The sequence below is a fragment of the Haliotis rubra genome, unplaced genomic scaffold, assembly GCF_003918875.1.
Source record: "Haliotis rubra isolate DU_JTF1 unplaced genomic scaffold, ASM391887v1 Scf2477, whole genome shotgun sequence".
NCBI classification, from domain to species: domain Eukaryota; kingdom Metazoa; phylum Mollusca; class Gastropoda; order Lepetellida; family Haliotidae; genus Haliotis; species Haliotis rubra.
Genome location: NW_025766533.1, coordinates 10,526 through 35,321, shown reverse-complemented (window position 1 = coordinate 35,321; position 24,796 = coordinate 10,526). Strand labels below are relative to the sequence as shown.

Genomic DNA, 24,796 nt, shown 5'->3' with positions numbered 1-24,796 from the left:
TGCGTTATGTGTCATTATCATAATCATACTCGATTGTAATATTGCTGATAATTTCAAAGTATTAAGACAATAAATGTTAAGTAGAAGCGATCAACAAAGAACGCAACCCCCGTATTTAGAGATTTGATCTCGAAGTTTAGACGATTGACGGCATTTGATTATTTAAGATCGAAGTCTGAATTTGGCAGAATAATAACTCCAGATGAAGCATGCTTAAATTGCTCATTCAAAGCTCCATTCAATATGATCGAATGTTGTCAATAGGGCGTTCGCCGACGACGGTATTCGGAGAACGATAACGTCGATTTTTCCGGTGAATATCATTCGCGCAAGTACGTCGCCGACGTCGCACGCAACCAGTATATCCACAGGTACCAATAGTTGAGGTCCGGTGATAAAGATTATTGACGTTGAATTTCAAGAAAGTTTGTTGCATCGCGCCGAAAACTTCGCCGAAAGCAAATCGGTCGATAATCGAAGAGCGAAGTCGTTTAACGACGGCGGATCGTTATTGTTCGTGTTCTTCGATCATCACCGATTTCTCGAAACATGACGTCAGTTCAACCGATGCATGACGTCTTCACAGACGCGATATCAACCGTCGCAAAATATGATCATCCAGAAAACCAGATTCGCCCAGCCAAAGTTCATCCGCCACAGTCGTATCGGCGAAAGGTTATGTCCATCAATGAATTACAGTGTAAAACCGCTCTTTCCAGTTCCCGGACGTTTGAGCCGATCAATTCCTTCAAACTCCGCATGAGTTGTTAAAATCGTTGGTGGCATTGATTACGCAGGTGATGACCGATGCATCATCTGAAGTCGTTGGTCGACTTCGATATCGTCGGGAAATCGGTTCGGTGATTATCGCCAGCCAGAACATTTATGGTCGCATCATTCCGTGCCTTTCGGTTAAACATCGAACAACGGCGATAAACGGCGTCAACGCACATTTCAACGCTTTCTATCAAATCGAATGAATATAACTGAAAGCAATGATAATAACCCCCACATTAACCGTCATTACGATTCAGTACTATGAAACGATGGTGTTTCGACGTTGCCAACAAAAACACACTTCATGCGCACGCAGCCGTTTCGACACCATTAACATGCGTATCATTGTTATCGAATTTGCTTCGAAAGCAATAACTTCATTCAAAACGAATTATTTTGACAGAAGTTTAAACGATTAGTACGATAAGTATCATCAGCAGTTTATCTTCACATTGTTTACCAAAAACGTCAATCCCATTTGTATGGTTGTTATCAAAACAGTTCGACAGAGCCAGTTGTAATAACAGATTGACGATGAGACGCCATTTATTCGCGTATCAATCATTACGTATATATAAAGAACGCGAGAGCCTTCGATTGAACTGACCGTTCGTTTTGCAGCAGTTCGTTGTCGCAAAAAGCACTAACGGATTTAGCCGATTGGGCCGATGATATCGTCACGCATGCCCATGGTACCGTCACCGGTTGACAACCAGAATGAACTGAATTTCGTTAACGTGTTCCAGCATAATATCACGAACAGATGTTATTTACTAAAGAATTATAAAAGAAAGTACGTTATTTAAACCGCCGGCGCCTTAATATAAACGTATTTCGAAAGATAATAGTTAACAGCCGAACATTTTACTCATCGTTACTCGTTGGCGTAATTCATTACGTTCGCTTCAGAAACATGAACACGACGACCGTAACGGACATAATATCTATTGAAGTCTTTACCAGACATGCACAGGCTCAATAATCTTTGTTTCAACCATTATAGTGATTTGCAGCTTAGTCGCGTACTGGTTCTTCGGTATCCGCATATGAAGTAGATTTCTTTCGTCAATTCTGAATGTATTCCAACGTTGAATGTAAATTATGTTTAATGGCATGACCGTAGTTTATGTTAATATAACTGTTTTCTTTTCTAAAATCGTTGTCAAAGTCAATAGTTCAGTCGCAGAAATAGAAATGCAATTGATTAGCATTTTCTTCCTCAATAGAAAGGTCACCTTTTTCCTACGTAACCTCTAACATGGTTTATTTGTTTCAAATGCTTAGCGGCAAAGATGGCAACAATTTAGTCATCTTCCTTCTTTCTATTCAATCAGAACGAATGCAGCCATGACTTAGGATTCTCTGCAGGGGACTTGTGTTGATACCGTATCATCAAGAATGCAGCCATCGGTTAGCCAGTCGGTTGTCAACGGCGATGGAGTCAATATAACATGACCGGAGCCCTGTCTGTATTAATGTTTGCGATCGCGCATATTTCTCTCGAAGTACGGAAGTTCCAGTGAATGATCACTTTGAAAGTCAATGTCGTTGATCGCACAATTCATGAGGCCGATTGTTCTCCAATCACGAAAATGAACGTCATTAATAAAGAAAGCCGTATTAGAACAGAGGTTCGTAGAAGATATATCGCGAACCCCGGTGAAAGAAGAATGCCACTATAGATGAATAAACAAATTGTTGCTTTTAACGAAACACTGTCATTGACGCAGCTGCGGTGCTGCTCATTCATGCGAACCGTTCAACAACAATACATTTGGCGACTTCAACCCGTTTATCGAACCGAACATAGTAACAATGCCTCACCGATAAACACGAGTTCGAAACAGACGGCCCCAGAGTCGACATACAGTACGGGCGTTCAGTTCTTCCGTTCGGTCGCCGTGTTTCATCACATGTCGACAGTACGCAGATTAACAACCGGTGCGTTAATCAATTCCGTATCTTCGGTTAAAATGCACACCACCGAAATCCCGAAAGTGACGTCAATGAAAATAGCAGAGGTCGCCATCGTTCTCCGCATTTACCGCGGCGCAAGCGATATATGCCACGGTATGATCAAAACCGCCACAGTTGACGCCAACACAATTGATAAGATATAGATCCAGCATCACCCCGAAGAAACGCACAGCGTTTCGGCGTTGACGGCAGCAAGATTTAGTCGCCCGCTAACATCACTTGAAAGTCATCTCCAACGATCACGCACCAGTGCGTCTTCCGCGCCCGAAATTCCGCGAAATGAAGGGCGGCATCTGTCGTTCGCCGCCGAATTCTGTTCAATGCGAAGCCCATTTCGGAAAATGCCATTATATCGTTGAACATCGTTAAAGCGCACCACCACACCGTTCACGAAATTACAATCGAAGCGGTGCTTCGAATAAGCCGCGGCATGAACTGTTAGTCGATAAAACGATGCGACTTCGACTTCTCTCGTATATGCGCCAGCAATATTTTGCCGATCATTTCACCACGCTCACGACAGTTCCACCTTCAGACGGGGACATCCACATCATTGCTATATCATCAGCTCAATCGCTCCGCTGATTGCAGGAATGCCACCCCGGAGACAACATATTTTTCCCGAACGGCATTACAACCAGTAAACGTACGGGTTTGGGGCCCCGAAAGACGGGAAACGCAGTTTTATCAGCTTGCGGTTAAGCTTCAGTTTAGTCATAGCGGCATAATTTCTGGGTAATGGCTGATATCGAAAGCGAATTAAACATAGACTAAGGCTTAGCCTCTGAATATATACTTGACAATAACAAACAAGCCCATTTTAAAAGCGAGCCCAGAGATTAAAACTCCGAGGAAATGAAAGACTCGTTTACTTAAGCTTACATTCCGCAGAGAGGCCAGCAGTAGGAATATCGTTCGTGACCGTGAAACAGACCAGCAGAACAATACCGAAGCTTATTATCGCTACGCCGCATTATTGTAGAAAGTTGTCAAGTCCAGTTCATGACATTAATAATGGCTTCAATATTAGTTCAAAGCATGCCTCGGCTGTGTTATTCAGCTTCAGTATACTGAAGTCAAACTTCGATAGCCGAATGTCGGTGTTCAATATTATGCCACTGAAAGCGTTCCTGCCTTATTCTCATTGTTGTCATCATCGGCTGGCGATACCGAAAAGAAATTTAACTCATTTATCAACAACAAAGGTTTTGTATACATACGAAGTCGAGAAGTTGATTATGCAAGAAATCCGTTGTCATGCGGCCAATAATTTTCCGGTTGTTTACGAAATTCGTGCTGGTCGTCGATAAGGTGCCTTCATTAGTGACAGCGCGGAACACAGATAAACGAAATGTTATCGAAGAGACTGATCATTTTTCACTCGATGAAACGAATGGTCGAAGGTCGAATTTATTGTTTTGTTCATAAAGACGATCGGTCATTGACTGTACCAGCCAGTAAAGTTCATTCATAACGCCAGTTTACGCACAACACGAACTAAAAATAACAGCTGACCAGCTGAAGCCGACGCCACCATCCAAACATGGAAATCTAAACACATCACTTTATTAAGACAGTTTTGTGATCCATGCCACAACAGCTTCAGGCATTTAAACCAAATTCTGACCCTCAATATCATAGCCTTCGCCGAATCTATGATTCGATCCCCAGCAAAGCGTGAACAGCAGACGGAAATACGCCGGTTTTCGCAAAACAACACACCACGCAACCACGTTTCATCGGGACGCAATATGACTAGGCAGCGCTAACGTTTCACATTTCATTGTCGAACCGTTCGTTCAACATGTGCCAATAAACAATATCAGCATCCAACACCTAACACCGCAAACTCCGCAAGAACAAAGCCGAAGTCCCGCCGACGTAATCAGCCCGGCTAGTCGTCAATGGTCACCATAGTGCTTTTCCGGTGCCCGACAATAATAATGGTCATCAATAATAATATCATCATTTAATAATAATAATAATATTGAATACCGAATAATAATAATACAGAATACTACCGAATAATAATCATCATCGAATAATAATACGAATAACAATAACAATCTTCGGTACCAATACCGTACAAGACGAACTGGCGACCGTTCAACAACACCAAGTAAAGTCAAACCGTACCAAAATATCAATGGACTAAAATGAAATGACACTGCACCAAGAATGGTCAATATCAACAAATTCGTTCATCCACGTTCGCGCTCAGTTTAACCGTCATTGTCATCTAAAGACGGTTTATACAGAAGATAACATAAATTCCGTCAAACAATCAATACGTTTGATTCATACGCAAACATTAAGTGCTTTCGACCAGTTCGGTATTAAACATGATGCCGATAAATCATAGTCAACATCACCTCACGCTTCGGTTTGCAACAGTAATTTCAACATTTGGCAACGTCCGTTTTCGATAACGGCGAGTTCGAATATATATGAAATACGCGTAGTTTCGAAAGAATGACGCCTGACAGCTCGATTTTGCGAGAACCTTCGAAACTGGTGAGCTGAAAACGAAACCGAAAGGCAAAGCGGCGTTTGAGTCAGTTTTACCGCAAAGATAATATAGCACTAAAAATCGGTTGAAAGGTCAAAAATTACGCCCACCGTTCGAGCGTTACTCCAGAATTTAACTCCAGCAGTACCAACAGCCATCAGCTCGACTCAACATGTAGTTAACGTAAGAAACTCATTTCGGTTTCAGCCTCGAGAATAAGATGGAATATTGCCAGCGATGCAATCAATTCCCTCATCGCGTTTTAAAGAAGTCTGCCTATACGGTCCGCAAGTTAATTCGTCGATGGGGAACATTGATTAATAGACGGTACGTGAATACGTCAATCAGTGGTGCCATTGAAGCCGGTATGACGTTTACGCACAGTTTTAATACGTTTGAGTATCAACGTTTGAGGAGAGTGAGTTTACGTCGTTAATATTCCAGTTATAGCGGCGGCGGTTTGTAATATCGAGCCCGGATCAGACAATTCAGTTCATCGAACATCATGCTCGTCGAGATGGCAGACGTGTCAACAAATGAAAGTTCAAGAGCAGGTTAGCTGAATATTAACACGGAACAGAAAGTTATGTGAAAGAGCGAAGGTTAGGGTTTAGTCATGCTCGAATATCGTCGAATACAGAACATCTGCCATTAACGCAAAGCCTTTTACCTGCACTTATACGACAATATCGCGAATACCGGGTGTTTATTTTGTCACGCGTATAATCAATTCTAGGTAACTAATATCGTTTTGGTACATGGAATATCACTCAACATTCAAGGATAAGAGAATACTTTACGCTTTGATAATGCGCCGATGGATAATAGGTCAAATGAAATGCTCGAACGAAAATCGCAGTTTATCATTATGAAATAGCAGCACTAAAGAAAACGAAGTAGGTGATTCGTTTTCGGTATTGAAAACCTATAACTTCACAACAGATGACAATTGGGCAGATAATCTTCGAAGTCTTCATATCGTGGTTTAAGAAAGATGCCGACAATTCAGTAGACAATCTTTAGTTGGTCACGATAAATTACAACATTTTAAAGACTTTGTCTTTCTCTGTCAAACAAAGAAGAGCGATTTCAAACAGCCGAAAACCATTGATCACTGATGTAAAGTCAACCTGTTATATCTAATGGCACTACGTACCGGAAATATCCGAATTTGCTGACATCAAACAACGCTTTCGAAAGTTCAATACGCAATCGCACGTACAACATAATATCAATGGCCTCTTTACCGCCATACATAACAAAACGAATATTCATACAATATCGAATAATAAGTGTTGAATACTTCAGAATTATCACAACAATAAATGCACAGTTGGCGAGTCACCATATCAGAAAGGAAAAGAATACGGAAGAAGAAATACAAGGCCACGTTCGCGAGCATCGACCGACAAAGCCATGACTTCACGTGAAATCGAGTTCAACCACGCCGTTCAATGTAAGCGTAGTATAAACTAAAATAATTCATTCCGCATGTTGGCATTTGACGACAATTTCCGGGATATCTCCCAACAACGTTAGTCATCAACGGCGGTCGCCACCGCCATTCAAACGTCAACCGCTAACCGAAAGCCGATAGCCATGACCCGATGCCTAAATAATTCATGCCTTCGATTCCCGACCGCCAATTCCAGTTTGCAATGTTCGACTAAAGCGATATGACCAGCCGACAAAGCCATAATAAAGCCATATGTTCGTCAATGCCCAGACACCTGACGACGATTTAAGGCGCACTGCGAACGCATACATTACGCGTGAACTGCGCCTACGAACGAAAGTTCGGTTGAAATGTCGATACGCGGCGCTAATCGAACGCCGCCGCATGAAAACCCGGTGACCAAACACAATATCCAATGGGTAGATTCACGCAAGTTGTCTCTTTACCACATTCGCTTAAATATACATACGTATTAAGCAAAGCGTTGTCAATAACGTAATATAGCCGAAGTTCATCTTTCAGTGTTGATCAAGATGTTCATCTCGATTACATACCGTAAGTACGACTCTGAAAGAGGCACACTTTCAATTCGTTAATAGTGTTGCGCCAGACAAAGGCCGCGCGACCCCGTACTACGCATCTATAAGAACATTCGTCCGTAAAATAGTCAATCTGAAAATGACAAATTAGAAAGCCGGTAAATGCCGCGCCTAAATATTTATCACGCCATGAATAACCGTTCGACTATTTCACAACCGATCGAATTATTAAAGTGCCGATTCAGTCAAACATAAGAAAGGAATACAACCACTACTAGCGTTATTTCAGACATGGTTCGCGCCGATTTATATTCTCTGCGTCAATAGTTAATTATTGTCAATTGGCGACAGCGACAGAGCGGAAATAGCTAGCGAGTCATTTTCAACATCGTAATAATTAATCACCATACATAAAATAATAAATAGCAATAAGCAGAAATGATTGGGATTTACTGCGCGAATCCGCCAGGTATTTGCTGTTTCGTTCACGCACAATATTAAGCCAGATGATCCAGTGATAATTACATCAATACCATTTACCGTGAGCGGTAGCTAGCCAGACGATAGTTTTCCCGATCTTTATATTTGCGCCGATATTTCACCCCATAGTGTTCAAAAACAGAGACACCATAAATTGGTACTGCAGCGTTAATACCGTCCTCCTGACTGTTCGGGTTAGATGATTCACCGATAAGAAATTAACGGATCGGTGGTTGTCATTACGTCATCGGTTTCATTCGTGCATCAATGCCGGGTGCCGATCATCAATCTTCAACCCGACTCTGCCATAGATTGACAATATAGCTTCGAATATTACGAGCGCGCGATAAAAATAAATCAATACGTCTGCGCGCGAGCGAGCATTACCCTCATTCAGCAATACATCAGCAATGTCAGGGTAATGTTTTCTGATAAAAGTGCTCATTATAGTATTGTTACGTACTTTGGAAGTTTCACAAGATACCAGCTAATGAAGTTAACATATAAGTATACTAATCGATCAATTCGTCAGATGATCGATAAACGACACGCCGGGTCGACATTGGTACAAACACGGAACTCGCTTAAGTTGATTCCTTATTTACCGTGAATTCCTCATTTTAAACGTTTAGTATTACGCACCTTGCCTTTGGTATAAAATTTCAGTTTATTTCTGGCGGTTTTCACGGATGAGGAAACAATAAAAGAGCGATTTTCGATGCCGGGATTTCGATCATCGAACAGAACGGCTGGTTCTGGCATGCTTGTCCGGTTCAAAGCACCGTATTGAACAGTATAATGTTATTCATGGGGCGCTTCGTCGTTGCGCAAACAGTCTACAGTCGGTCATATATATGTTCGTTCGAACATTGCTAACCGCATATATCGGTATTTCGCATCCGCCAGTGTTGTGCCGCATCTTTTCTTCCGGAAGGGCACAGCATATTCGCCAAAACATTACGCTATATGTTTCGGTTTTGCGTTATCATGCCAGTATCATTGCAGCCAGGCCTTTGTGCCAGTATTCAATGACGAGACGTTCGTTAAATATCATGCATCAATATTGCCACGTAGAATGAACGTCGGCGCATTTAATGCTTTAACATTACCACCTATCTCCAGCAATCGGAAGCCGGCATATCATAAGGCGAGTTAATGCCACCGTACTGTTGGTTCTTCGAAGGTTCCCGCGCCGGCATACTTCATAAGTGAGCATCACATTATCTACGCATATCCCGAAGCCATAGCAGCGGTTTGTGCCGGCATGCCATCATTAAAGTTCATCAGTGACGCAACCATGTTCGCCGTACCATGTTCATATCTGGCATCACCCGCTTTCCTTCATCGCATGATTTTGCGATCTTTCTCGTGTTCTCTTAGAGGAAAGTTAGTTCCAGGCAGTGCCGTTTCAAAGCAAAGACTCAGGTTTGCGCTCAATACGTCATAGTAAAATCATTGTCATCATTGCCCTGTTCAACATTATCACCAATACTTTGTTAACATCATCATTATCATCAATACCCCGTTATCACGTTATCACCAATAGCCCTGTTAACATCAACATTACCGTCAATACTCAGCCATTCACCATTATCACCAATACCAAAGCCATCACTGGCTTCACCGCCATCGTCATGCCCAACACTACTCTGTTAACACCACATTATCATCATTACCTCAAAGCCATTCAATGTTGTCACTCATCAAAGCTCACATCGTTATCACCAGCCCAAAGGTCATCAAACAGTCACGACAACGTTGAACACCACCAGCCATCATCTTCACCATTAGTCATCAATTCGCGCCGAACACAAATCGTTCCATAATTCGTTATTCACCGTTATTCGTTCGTCATCTCCTTCATCAATTACCCGTTCATCACCGTCAATTCGTTGGTTCATCGTTATCAGTTCAGTACCTCGTTATCACGTTATCAATACCCTTTTGTGCCATCACCGGTCGTTATCGCCTTCAATTTCAGTCATTCATTATCATCAATACCAATAATTTCAAAGTCATCATTCGTTCATTGCCATCATTCGTTAGTTCATTCGTTAACAGTTCGCGTTATGATGTTTCCGTATTGTTGCTATTTCGTCAGATATCCAGAAGATGAAACCGCGACGATGGAGACGTCGGCGGAGCGTTATTAGAGAGCGTCATGAATTCAGATATCATTCATAGATTATGAAGATTGATATGACGTCCATGAAGGTTTATTAAACCAGCAGAATTGAAAAGACCAGGTTGGTGATCATTATCCGCCACCACAGAGTATGGTTTGCCGCAGAAGAAGAATATTTTCTTACGTGATTGTTAATGGCAGTCCCAGAAAGTTAATCACGGCAAATATAATAAAGAAACAATTGGTGAACGTATATTCTCAATTCATGCCGATTACTTTCATTATCAATCGACGTTGTTGGTGATTCTTTCTTCACATTTCATATCTGGCGCATCATGAAATAGAAAGTACGACAGTTTCAGCGTATTAGCACTTCAACATAACTATCAGCGCATCGTCAATACTTCAATAGAAGCAAGTGATTGTTTTCGCATCGTTCAATACAAGATTTTATAGCCCCTGCCATCAGTCATCCGAAACCGCTAAAGTCAATTTTATCAGTCAATTTGAAAACGTTATCAACCGTCAGTAAACGTTGTCATGCCACAGTCTAATCGTTACATCGATCAACTTCATTCATCCTCGGGACAGATCATTAACAGCGAATATCGGCCTTTCCCCAGTCGGAGCAGTCCACCATAATAAACGTTCTTTGACTGGATCGTGTTAGTTCCGGCGATCATAAACAAAATCAGTACGCGGGACCATGCGAGAGCAAGAAATCGACGCGTCATGAAGACATATTTTAAGCGACCGACCTCGCAATGCCGCAAATCGATGTCGAACGGTCACATCTTTATCAGCTAAGGGCATTAGCGTTTGTTGATGCCTGTTCACTTCGAAACAGCGTAATTTAGTTCATCCGGTTCATCGCCGCGACAAACAAGGGCTAATACGTCATAAAGCGTTCCACAGTAATAAAATTAATGGCAACGGGCACCATTTTGTGCGAAATACCTTTTCGACGCGAGAATATTTAGTTTGTTCGCGAATAGACCATCATTTACTTTAAATATCACCGTACTGGTCATTATCCTTCGCCCGTACCGAAGCGTTCGGCGATCGAATATCATTGCGCCGGACGGAGAACCCGATCAGAACAATACGGCTCGTTCCAGTATATCGAAAGCCGGAGACCCTCGTTCTCGACAGATATGCTGAGATGAACGAACGGTAATAGTTACATTCACCAGATTACGCCATCCTGCCATATGCCGAATAATCATACGTTTAAAAAATCATAAAGACAAACAGGGCGCACATGTAGAATTTTGCACTGGTGCAACCCGGAAATTTTGGTAAACCATATATAAACCAGACTGGTACCGAAACTGAAGTCGTAATTTCATTTTACAAATTGCGCAACAAGTTCATTATGAGTGTTTACTGCGCAAGTAGCCATTTCTCTACCGACCATTATTTATGGCATTGAATAGAGCATTTATCGTTGTTTAATTTCGATCATTCGACATGGTTGTTTTCAGAGTCGATTTGATATTTGCTCATGACGGCGACAATATTACGCACGTTATCAATTTTGGCAACATATTTCTGTTCACGGTCATCAGTAAGCTTCATATTAACCACCGTCAGCAATATCATCATCGTTTCACTGTTTTATTATCAATCGAGAAGAATACCAGATGTTATAGTTGGTGTTTCGAGTATATGAAGGAGAATAGTTATCTCGTTCGATACTTCGATCCGAGTTATCGTTGGCAGACAAAGACAAGCGACGCCGCATCATAAGTCGAGTCAATATTGCGTATTCTTTTTGACGTAATTAACAGCTTCAGAATATGCGTGAAAAATGCAGTTAGTTTATGCCAGAATAATAGCCGTATTACCGAAATCATTAATTCCGTTTGTATAAATCGTAAAATGAAATTTGTTTATCTTCGTTTGCGAGAGAACATGGAATGACAGGTCGTTTGTGCTAGCCTGTTCAGCCAGTACAACAGATGTTCTTTTAACAGATCAGATTTTCCGTTTAATACATTGCATCATTAAGAATAAGACTATTACTCGGTGTTATCAACATAAACCAGGGACGGTTTCTAATCAGGATAGAACATTGGCAAAGTGAATTCGGTTGAACATTGCTTGATACCTGGCTAAATGACAAATTAGAACAGACATCATTGCTGATCAGCGGAGATAACTCGATATATTGTGCGTTTGACAATAAACCGAGGCGGAAATTTGACAAAGTTGATTAATGAAGCCAAAACATCATTACAACATCAAATCGACTTTGATTACGTCGTTCGTTTAAAGCGGTCAACAACATATGCCAGATTTAGTAAGCACAGATTCTAGCAGTTCGACTCGATTCAAATAATTTCAGTCAATTTGCGCACGTCACAAGCCTAATCTACCATTTAACCTATTTGTTCGTCCGCCAGCTACCAGAATTCCGTACTCAACTGAAGAAAGCGCAATCCCAAATGCAACCTATGTTAACATTTCGATTGCAACAGCCAGTTTTTGGGTTACATTTATTCGTTATCAGCGAAGAGGGTCATTCACGAGACGTTTCGTATTGAGCGCACATCAATAAGACCCATAAACATATATCGACCACTGACAAAACCAATTTTACCGTCAATGCTTCATCAAAAGTTATCAAACACCAACGAAATCCGTTAGCGTTATTTTAAACGATTAGCGTCGAGTCCAGAAATCATTATCATAGCTCTTCCAGCAACATCAAAGCGCGAGGACGTAGAATTGCGCTCAGCCGTTCCGTAAAACAATCAAAACAATCGACATGCTGAACATGTTTTCCAGAGCGCCGCATGTCCACCGAACATGTTCACGCCGTGCTCAAGTCAAGAAAGCCGCCATCGTGCCCCATAACTCGTTATTAACAAAGAGCGATTTAAAGCACGATCGCTGCCGAACATGCCGGCGAAATTGCGCGAGCAAATACGAAGTTACCACTTCCGCACAGCACCGCATTATCCGACTGGTAAACGGTCCCCATTAGGCGACTCGTTTATCAATATATCGCATTCACCGCGGTTAGCCGTTCACGCCGATTGCGCCCGCCACACTCGACATTTCACAGCCGCCGCCATTACAAATGAAACATTACCGCTACGTCAAATCAACAAAATCAATTCGTTAAGTGAACCGACGAATAAGATGCGACTGTTACAAATTCAGTAGCACAGCGATCAATGATGCATCAGCTCAACCAGCGTGATCTCGGCAGTACGGTATGTTGCCGGCCCAGTTATATGTAACAGATCTGACATCCATACCGGTGTCTGTTGTGATTATCTTGAATATCCATAACAGTTACATTGCGTTGATCGTTATAGTTTGCCATCATCGGTTAGGCAGCCACGGTAATAATATTTTCCGGTGCTTTCGCGGCAATGTGAAGCGTTTTAAAAACAATCCGCCGACATATAATACGCGACAACAGTTGTTACCGCATCAGAAGAGCAGCCGACAGCAGAGCCAAGACGCCGATTGGTATTAATCATCCATAAGTATTCGATATTAAACAACATGCGATTCAATGGCATTTGGCACCATTCGGTAAAGCCGTTACATACGTTTGCGTATAACAGCCTTTCGTTTTACTCGAATTTAACAACATTCATCACGGAAATTCAGCGAGCTGCGAAAGAGCGTATATAGTTTACACCGCACTCCAGCAATATCACAGAAATGGCTTCACATTGCAACACATGGAAAGACTGCTCATGCTTAACGTTATACCGAAACATTCGATCATCTATAATGTTTGAACAGTTAACAGCTCAGGGGCCGTTTTGTTTCATTATGATGTGCGGTATCGGGTCTCAATGGGGACTTCGAATGATGTGGAAATATTGAATTAATTTTTTTCACTAAACATATTTCGGCAGCTGAAGATATCCCGGTTCGTTGCCTATATTGAAAATCAGGACGTTGAAATGAAGATAAGTCAGGTTACAGCGATCTACGTCACTTTAATGTGATATTACCAGAAGTTTGCATGTGTGTGTATTCTCGTACTTTGATGGATTCTTTGAGATTCTGATAGCTGTGACAATCAGTCTTTATTGTTGCGAAGCAGGCCAGCAGGTGGTGAAGAAATGGTATTTTCGAGTTTCAGATTTGTATCGTTTTGAACTAGATATCATCATTAAAGAGACAGTGAAGATGTGTTTGTTGTTATTGCGATAATAAAGTTTAGACCGGTCGAAATCGTGACGGTCCTTACCGCATTATGATGTCATATTCCCAACAATTTTACAATACATGTAATTATGCGCCGATGCTGATTCACTGTGAAAGCGGACCTTCGTCTTGCAACAGACCATGACCACACAAATTCCAATTTGCAGCCATCACAAACACGTTACCGTAAGTCATACTTTTCACGATATCTACCGGCAAACAAGCGATAAGCTGAGCAATCGACCCGGACACCGGCCTGCATTATCATGCATGAGCAGCGCCACCGGCGCTTCGCTACTGTCACGCTGTCCGCAAATCGGGCGTAGCGCGATGCTAAAGAGAGACAGTCCGCAATAATAAGCTAGCTTCTAACAGCGCCTGCTCTCTGCAGATGCAACATTCTTCATGTACCACCGTCACGCACCGCACGCACCAGTCTACATTCGTTCTACCTTCACAAACCAAATGCGTTTGTTTCGTTGCCGCACCGTCTAATTCTCGTAAACGTGTTCTCTGCGCCGGTCCAACTTATCATTGTTTGCCAGTATGTAGAGTCATGACTATAATACTGGATATGACCATCTGATTCATTCATACTGGTGGTCCTAAACTTTCTTTGGTAATATATGTATAAAACGCATCTCTTCACCGTGCTGTGATGATAAACATAGTTTCATAAAAACGTCTAGATCACAAACTCACAGTCTTGAATGCCGTTTTTCTTCACATGATGTTCTTACCCGCTGAGCCTGGAAGCTTGCCGCAACTGGAACACACAAGTTCTGGTTGTGTCACAACAATGGGGATATCAGATCCATCTCAGGGTGCAGGGCACACACATGCAGAATAACATGAAACAATATCACATTCAGAAGTGACGTAGGTCATCAGCTATACAATATTTTCTCCATAAAGTGCCCCGACATGTATTTCTTTCCAGACGCTCATTATCCCCATTCTTCAATATAGGCCTGAATCTATTTTAAGCCAGATATTCATTCTAATTTGCGGATAATGATTCAGCTGCCGAATGTGTTTTTGGGGTGAGAAAGAATCTTCAACTTCATATTTCCACATCAGTCTGTCAAGTCCCATTTAGGGATCCTCTAGTCACCACACACACATCATAATGGGGAGAATTAAACAAAACAGCCCCCTGAGACATGTGGTAACTTCCATTCAAATATCATTATAGGTGGTGGGGTAACCTAGTGGTATAAGCGTTCGCTCTTTGTCACGCTGAAGGCCCAAGGTTCAATTTCTCCCATGTGTACAATGTGTGAAGCCCATCTCTTGTGTCCCCTGCCTTGATATTGTTGGAATATTGCGGTGTAAAACTATACTCACTCACTCACTATCACTCTCAAGTTATTTAAAGATCTCCATTGATGAGATATTGTTAAATCTCAAATAAAAAACAAAGGAAACATTTATACACAAACATGTATGCACATTTGCGAATAGACATAAAATGCCATTAGATAATCTATGTTAAGTTTAATATCAGATACCTGGATGGTGCTTATGTTGGTCCCTGTCAACCAATCAGCATCTGGCTCTGCTGTCGGTTGTTGCATAGATGCAGACATCTCCCTGATGCAGTTGGTCCATATACTCTGAAGATGCTGCTTTATTTTCTTGTCCTGTATATATGTATCAACTTGGATTGATTTTTTTTTAAAACCTTCTACATTTATACATAGCACAGAAAATATTATTACCATTAGTAACACTTTGTAATGGTAGTGCCAACCTATAAATAGCCAAACACCAATGTAACTGATAACATGATAATTTAAGATATCAGCAATTTTAGTATGGATGTCAAGATATCTGTTATATAACTAGGCCAGCAACATACCATTACTGCTAGTCACGCTAGTTGGAAACTGACCACATCACATTGTCACTGTACTACAGATTGTAATGATCATCTCAAACATGACATCCAGTTCCACCTGCACAGATTGGTTGGTTGGTTGGTTGTTTTATGCCAAAACAATATTTCAGCTATATGGCAGCAACTGTAAAAGAATCAAGTCTGGACCAGACAATCCAGTGATCAACAGCATGAGTAATGTACGCAATTGGGATACGATGACATGTGTCAGCCAAGTCAGCGAGCTTGCCCACGCGATCCCAAGTTAGTCACCTCTTACGACGGCCATGGGTTACTGAGGGACCATTTCTAATCCGATCTTCACGGGTACCTGTACAGAAGTGAGTAACTTCAGGCAACTATACCTGAATGCATTCCCTTAGCATATTCAACCTTGTCCAGTGCTGCACGGTATTGTCCACTCTTGTGAAGAGCTCTTGCCCAGAGTTCATAGGGAACGTAGCTGCTGCAGTCAAAACAGCTCATAGGCTGAAAAACACAGCATGACATGACCAAGGAGTGAGGGAGGCTAGGTTTATACAGCACTCAGCAATATTCCAGCTATATGGTGGCTATTACATGACAAAGGGGGTACACAGGCTGAAAAACTGAGCACAATTCACATCCCCTCACACTTTGTGATATTTAGTAACCTTCACTACACTGTACCTGGAAGAGCTATAATGATTCTAAAGCTAGTTCTTCCAACACTTAAAATGTTCCCATCACCTTCTGATTTCGACGAGAGATGTTTGCAGAAGCATTTGGTAAACATATATTGGCAGGACCTTTAAAATTGGTTTAATAGTAGTCAAACATACTTTCTTATGGAGTCTATTGTTAATGTATTTTTTCACATATAATACAAGCAATCTCATTCAAGATGTCATACAAGTAAGACTCACTGTGTAGAGTCCATCTCTTTAAAATAGTATATACAAGCAAAATATCTTGATAAACATAGGCTATATTTAGGATTACACTTAGCTAAGTACAACGTTGTAATTTGGGTTGAGGCTCATCTGGGATTTAAATCTACAATGTGGAAGTCAGTGCGGCTGAGTAGAGTTAGGCAGCTGACTTTGTGCACTGGCGATTAGGTGCCTGACTGAGGGTGTGGGTTTTGAATCCGGATGGGCCCCAAAAAGTACTAGAATCTGTAATTTTCACTAAGAAATTGTAATCCCAAATATAACATATATTACATTTGACCACTTTCTAAATGGTATTGTATGTAATCAAAACATTTGATGTTTATATAATGAGAATGTTTTTAACCATTGTCTAACTGTCAAATTTCCACCCTCAGTTTATTTCACCTGTGTCAAAACTTTAATATATGAAGTTATCTCCACTGATCAACAACAGTGGTGGAAGTAATGTCTGTTCCTGAACATTTTATCATTGTAGGTATCAGAAGAAAATGTTCAACCGAAATTCACTTTGTAATGTTAGTGTTAGCTTCATATCCTGATTAGAATTATTTGGCATGCACAGATTCCCTGAAGACATGTTGATAGCCTGTGTTCGAGGTGAAGATAGCTGTATGCAATGAATGCTATTGTAATATTCACAATGTAATATTATTAAACGGAAATCTGATCTATTTAAAAAGAACGTACCCTCTTTACTGTATCTGGTGCAGAGTCTGTACTGCCCCTACAACAGGCAAACAACAAGACGACCTGTCAGTTATGTTTATTTCTCTCGCACAAACAGGAATAAATGGGGAAAACTCATTTTTACATTTATATAGAGCAAATTAAATGATTTCATTAATGCAATGTGTATACAAGCATAAACTCTTTCACATTTTCACACATATTTCACAAATATTTAAATTGGACACATTCAAAATTACACAATATTATTGACTTACTGCTTGGTAGCTGCACTTGGCCAGAAGGAGTATGAGATCACCTCTTGTCCTTGTCTTTTGCTTTTGGGGGAACCCTCTGCCAGCGATCATGTATGCTCGGATCAAGTCCAGGCACAAGAAGAACGAGAATGCTGGATTCTCCTTCATATACTCAAACACCAACTCTCTCAAGTCTCTCAACATCTGTAGTGTGCTCTGTTGAGTAATAAAACAGTGATAGTATTAGCAGTCGTAGAAGTAGTAGTAGAAATTGTAGTGGTGGTGGTGGTGGTAGTTGTAGTGGTAGTGGTAGTAGTGGTAGTAATTACTGTGAGGTAGTTGCAGTTGTAGTAACAATATGGCCCACTGATAGCCATGAACAAGAAATATGAGCACTTATAAAAATTCATGGAGACCTTATAACACATTCTGTATCATGTCAAAACTGTATCCTTGTCCTTAGGCAAATATCAAATGTTGACTCTTGTGAAACCAACCATAATCAGAATGATCTGAAATTCCAACCAACAAATAACAGATAACACATTGAGCCTAAGTAAATCAAACGGCACAGAATATAACAACTCTCAACCCCTACCTGCCCAATGCCATAAACAATGGGGCTCAGTCAGAAGGAAATGAAACCTACTTGCACCTGGTGCAACCTCACATAATGAACTTGTTGCACCAAGTTTGTATAAAAATGAAATTACGATTTGTAGTTTCAGGTTGCACCAGTGCAAGTTTGTATAAATATGAGGTTTTGCAAATTTCAGGTTGCACCAGTGCAAATTCTACATGCTTTGAATTGCGCCCTGAACAATCTTTATGATTTTTAAAACATTGTAATTATTCAGCATATAGTTTTTATTAAGGATGGTATGTCTGGTGAAGTATGGCTTATTACCGTTTCGTTCATCCTCCATATATCACTGTCAAGGAACAGGGTCCTCCACAGAAAGCTTCCAGTACTGGAACAGGCCATATTTATGATCAGTTCCTGACCAGGTTCCTTTCCATCCAGCCTGGCAGTGATGTCAAGAAGAATCATGGCTGTAACAAAACACAGGCAGGGATAATGTAATAGTATTTTATTGTGCCCAAATTAAATGATAGTCCTGTCTGGGCAAAGAAAAGAAACTAAAATGTTCTCACGTCAAGAAAAAAGATGCTTCACACAACAAATAGTCTCCATTTACTTACATGTATACACTGTGAACACTTACTAGTGACACATGTATTAAAGCCCATGACCTAAAATAAAACATTATCACCTTTTGTGACCAGTTAATTAGACTAAATTACACTGTTTCAAGTAAACAGGCATAACAAAACACTAATGTGCCACTTAAACATTAAAATGCACCAACCACATTCGACATATGTTTTGAAAACATTCCCAAAGGGATGATCACTTAAAAATATATCACTATATTTAAGCACATCGGTTTATAAATAGGAAAGTATCTCATTCTTACTCTCATATTTAAAGCATAAATTCCCATAGCCTTGAGTACAATTTGCTTTTATAGTCGCAAGGTTAACTTACAGTCAAGTCAAAGTGTTTATTGTATTTAAAGGCCTCCGGCCCATACAAGGAAAATACATGATATTCATATATTAATGATCACAATAATACAAGGATGGAAGGAATAAAGTTAATCAATGCTTAACAGTTCATTTCTTAATGATAACGCATGTTTTACATATAACGCAAGTTGGAGAATAACGTTTTCATTATTTGAGGATAAAATTGACACAAAGGCAGTTTCGGGATATTTTGACTGATATTATACATAAACAGGATTTATAAATCTGTAGCTAATTTGATGCAAAAAACAATCTCACTTACTTCTGTAGAAATATTGAAAAGCTTGAAAAATGTCACACCCCTGAAAATAGAAATTAAATATTAAGTACCACTAATACACTAAGAAATATCAGCACTTTTCTGAGATTTTCTGATTATTTCATGATACACCAAAGATACTTAAATGTAGAAAGAATCCTGCAAACTTATAAAGATGATTAATAATAAAGTATCAGCATAAAAGTGAAAAGTATACATTCACAAATTATTTTCTGCTATTATATTTACCATGAATAACTCTGAGTTTGTTTACCACCCATTAACAACAATAATCCACATAAGAAAAAGAATATCTTGCTTTCTTTGTGCAACCATGGTAACATACCTGTGTCAAGGCATACTCTGTGAATTGGCAGATGAGTATCATAGCCTGAGTCTTTTCTGGAATTCCTGCTGGACTGAGACAAACCTTCATGGACGTCACCAATGTCTCATAATCTATGGGCATGAACTCTGAATTCATGACCTTCTCTATGCCCTCCCGCAGCAAGTCCTCCATGTCCTTGGTTTCAGACATCATCTTCTGGATAGTCTGGCCAATAGGAAAGCAGTAAGTAAATGCTTTAACAATACAGAGAGCATCATGGCATAGAATGATAACAAGGGTGTGGGTGATAACTGTGAATGATAACAAGGGTGTGGGTGATAATGGTGAATGATAACGAGGGTGTGGGTGATAACGGTGAATGATAACAAGGGTGTGGGTGATAATGGAGAATGATAACAAGGGTGGGGGTGATAACGGTGAATGATAACAAGGGTGTGGGTGATAACAGTGAATGATAACAAGGGTGCGGATGATAACGGTGAATGATAACAAGGGTGTGGGTGATAACAGTGAATGATAACAAGGGTGCGGATGATAACAGTGAATGATAACAAGGGTGTAGGTGATAACGGTGAATGATAACAAGGGTGTAGGTGATAACGGTGAATGATAACAAGGGTGTGGGTGATAATGGTGAATGATAACAAGGGTGTGGGTGATAACGGTGAATGATAACAAGGATGTCGGTGATAACGGTGAATGATAACAAGATGTGGGTGATAACGGTGAATGATAACAAGGCTGTGGGTGATAACGGTGAATGATAACAAGGGTGTGAGTGATAATGGTGAATGATAACAAGAGTGTGGGTGATAATGGTGAATGATAACAAGAGTGTGGGTGATAATGGTGAATGATAACAAGAGTGTGAGTGATAATGGTGAATGATAACAAGAGTGTGGGTGATAATGGTGAATGATAACAAGAGTGTGGGTGATAATGGTGAATGATAACAAGAGTGTGGGTGATAACGGTGAATGATAACAAGGGTGTGAGTGATAATGGTGAATGATAACAAGAGTGTGGGTGATAATGGTGAATGATAACAAGGGTGTGAGTGATAATGGTTTTACACTATGACATGTGGAGAAGCAAACCTGGGTCTTTAGCTTTAAGAGCAAACACCTTACCTAGACTAACTCCTCTAAGGAACACAGGAAAGATGCTACACTAAGATGTTTCACAGTGAGAGAGGAAAGCCCAAGGTGATGCTAGATATAGACATAGTACAACAGGTATAGTTGCATGTACTGATAGACTAGAATTTTGTCTAACCATTGAGCAATTCATGATATAGCATACCAGCTTCATTATACTATAGCTTGGGATAGTATAACTGTAATTATAGCTGTGAGTGGTATGTAGTGTCTCCTTATGAGAAGTATACCAGCTTGGTTATACTATAGCTTCAGAGAGAATAACTGTAATTATAACTGTGAGTGGCATTAGCCTCACCTTATGAGAATATACCAGCTTGGTTATACTGGGGCGGTGGGGTAGCCTAGTGGTTAAAGCGTTGGCTCGTCACGCCGAAGACCCGGGTTCGATTCCCCACATGGGCACAATGTGTTAAGCCCATTTCTGGTGTCCCCCGCCGTGATATTGCTGGAATATTGCTAAAAGCGGCGTAAAACTAAACTCAGTCAGTCAGTCAGTTGGTTATACTATAGCTTCAGAGAGTATAACTGCAATATACCTGATACTGGCATAATGCTCTAAAACTTCAAAACTATATAAGTTCATGTATTTTTAGCAGAATATAAAATAGATCTACCTGCCCCATGATGATGTTCTTCCGGAGTGGAAAAAAAGGAATGCAGCTGCTTAAGGAACACAAGCGGATCTGAAAATGCAATTATATACAGTTATAGCTCTTATTCAGACAAGGCATATATATGTGTATGACTGTTTGTACTTTGACAAACTTTATAGGTCTGGCTCTCTGTGATGCCATGCTACAGTTTAACACAGATATTCCATACAGACAAAGCATACTACTTCAGAACCAACCATTCCTGATGTGGTCAGAAATCCAACATCGAAAATCTGCTCTTTGTGCAGACTCTCTATCCATTAAAGCCATAGAGGCAGTCTCAGAAATAACTAAATTTTAGAAAATATACAAAACAATTAAGGGAATCATTAAAATACAATGTACATCAATTTAAACATTTAAATGAAATGCAACAAAAAGCATTCCCATTAAAATAGGAAATCTTAACTTTAAGCAGAGTTCAATGTTTGATACCAACAATATCATTAGCATGTGTTTATGAATCATCTGACACCAGATGTTCACATAGAGGTGAGTCAGTTAGACACACTCTGCCTATATGTTATATTAGCTGGATAATCTTGTAAAGCCAAAGTACCTTAAATACTATATGAAATACTTTTTATCAAGAAAGAGAACCATTTCTTGTGTCCCCCCACCCTGACATTGCTGGTGTATTGCTAAATGAAGTGTAAAACCATACTCACTCACTCACTCTTAGACGTATACCTTGTTGCGCAACAGTGATTAGGTGAGTGAGTTTATTTTTATGCCGCACTCAGCAATATTCAAGCTATGTGGCGGCAGTCTGTAAATAATCGAGTCAGGACGGGACAATCCAGTGATCAACAGCATGAGCATTGATCTGCGCAGTTGGGAACCGATGACATGTGGCAACCAAGTCAGCGAGCCTGACCACCCGATCCCGTTAGTCGCCTCTTACGACAAGCATCGGTTACAGAAGATCAATATTCTAACCCGAACCTTAACGGGTCCCAGTGATAAGGAGGGACCAGTATTGAAAACACACACTTACTACAGGTACATAATTTATGGTGTCCTCACTGTTTTGTGAAACAATTTTTTCTCTAGAAGGTTAATATCAAGCAAATATAAAGATCAGGAAACTATCATCCTGAAAGACTAGCTATGATTATCACAGTGTTAAATAATTATTGTCTGTAATTATCACTGGATCATGTCTGGCCAATGACAGTGTGGCAATGTGCGGTAAGTATGGACAAACAATAGCCAAAATACACACAATAGAGGTAGTTCTAGCAACAGTAAATCCAATCCATTTTCACCTTAATTGCTTCTTGTTGTTTTACATATATGAATGATTAATTATTACAGTCAATGTTGAAAATGACAGAAAACTTCACTTAAGCTATTTCCTACGCTCCTAAATATTTCACTGTCATATTGACAATAATTAACTCTTCTGTGACACCAAATTATAAACATGTTTTGATGGTTTATTTGATTATGTCTGAAAATGATAACACTCCAAGAAAGTGAAAGTGAAAGTTTATATTCCTTTCTTAATATTTGGCCTCAGATCGAAGCACTTAATAATTCCCAGTCAATTTGTAAATAGTCGAACAGTTCTATTCATAACATGTCTGAAATATTTAGGCACTTTGTATTTGTAACTCCCTAATTTAATCACATTTTCCAGATTGACTACAACACACAGACAGAGAATGGACCAACATTTCTGCCTATAAGATGCATAGGTGCAGGGGTGCGCAGCCCCCTTTTTGTCCTGAAAGTTTTATTAATAACCTGTGAAAACGGGTGAAAATGAAGTGTGCACCCCTCTTTCCCAAGAGTGTGCACCCCACCATTTTCAAAAAGCTGTATCCACCCTTGAGATGAACATCATGATCAACACAAGAAGATGAACTTCAGCTATATTGTTATTGACCACAACACTTGCTTAATACATGTATATTTAAGCAGGTCTTGAGGAGTACAAAGTTAACACACGTAGATCGTTGTACTTACCCATTGAGATGTGTGTTTAGTCTAGGTTTTCATGCAGCTAGTAGTTGATGCTTACCACGCATAGATATCCAACGAATAACCGAACTCTCACGTTCGAAATGTATAAATGAGCACAGTTTCACACGCATGAGAGTATATATACATTCACAATGCATATGACATCGATCGTCACTTAAGTTATCTGACGTAACAGATATATATAACACAATATAGCTTTGTCAACAGATTCATATCCACTGGAATCAGACGTACAAATAGAATTCTTGAAAATCAGGAAAATCCAGGAAACGCTTATGTTCTATTTAAACATCAAGTCAGAAGGCTATCAGCTGGTTAGATGTTGGTTGGCGACATTTGAATGAAAGCGAAAGTAGCGACCACTACCTCGTTGATAACTAACGTTATCGACAGGAATATCCAAATTATCGTCATGCCAACACATGCGGATGGAATATACCTAGTTTATACCACCTTACATTGAACGAGCGTAAGTTTGAACTTCAATTTCACATTAAATTCATAACTGAATACTTCGAGTCGAATATACTTCCTGGAACGCGTAAGAAGCACCTGCTGCTGATATTTTCTTCGCTACGTATTTCACTTTCCCTTTTTCTGATATAAGTAGTATTTCCGCCAACTGTGCATTTGGTATTTGTGATAATTCTAAAAGTAATTCTTACTTATTATTCAATGTATATAGAGATAGTCTCGTTTTGTTATGTATAAATAGACAGTAGGAACCCGTGTGTATGGTACATTACAGAATAGTTGTACGATAGTAGCACATCAAAAAGGTAAATATTTTGATTACGTAATGTATGCGTATTTTAGACTTCCAAGAAGGCGTTGTTTATTCATGAGAAATATGTCAACACTATTAGTGTTCGGATATTTCCGACAGTTTCCGACAGGTTACGTTAATATGCACATGAGATTAAATAATGCGCCATTAGATCTATAACAGGTTGGCTACAAATAGTGAGTCATGGGAATTTTCAGCTATTTAAAATCACTCGCAGTTCTTTGAACGATAGA

At 40.1% G+C, this 24,796-nt stretch overlaps 1 protein-coding gene across 1 annotated transcript; it reads right to left on the bottom strand.

Annotated features, from left to right (window-relative positions):
* Positions 1–9,252: 9,252 nt before the first annotated feature.
* On the bottom strand, positions 9,253–24,069 carry LOC124279176. Its single transcript, XM_046714974.1, has 9 exons — positions 23,759–24,069; positions 19,972–20,178; positions 19,629–19,668; positions 18,684–18,829; positions 17,798–17,992; positions 17,351–17,577; positions 16,284–16,384; positions 14,780–14,805; positions 9,253–9,387 (listed from the first exon to the last, which is right to left on the bottom strand). Exons 2-9 carry the CDS (start codon positions 20,164–20,166, stop codon positions 9,253–9,255), a joined length of 1,065 nt encoding a protein of 354 aa, XP_046570930.1. The 5' UTR covers positions 20,167–20,178; positions 23,759–24,069.
* Positions 24,070–24,796: the final 727 nt, after the last annotated feature.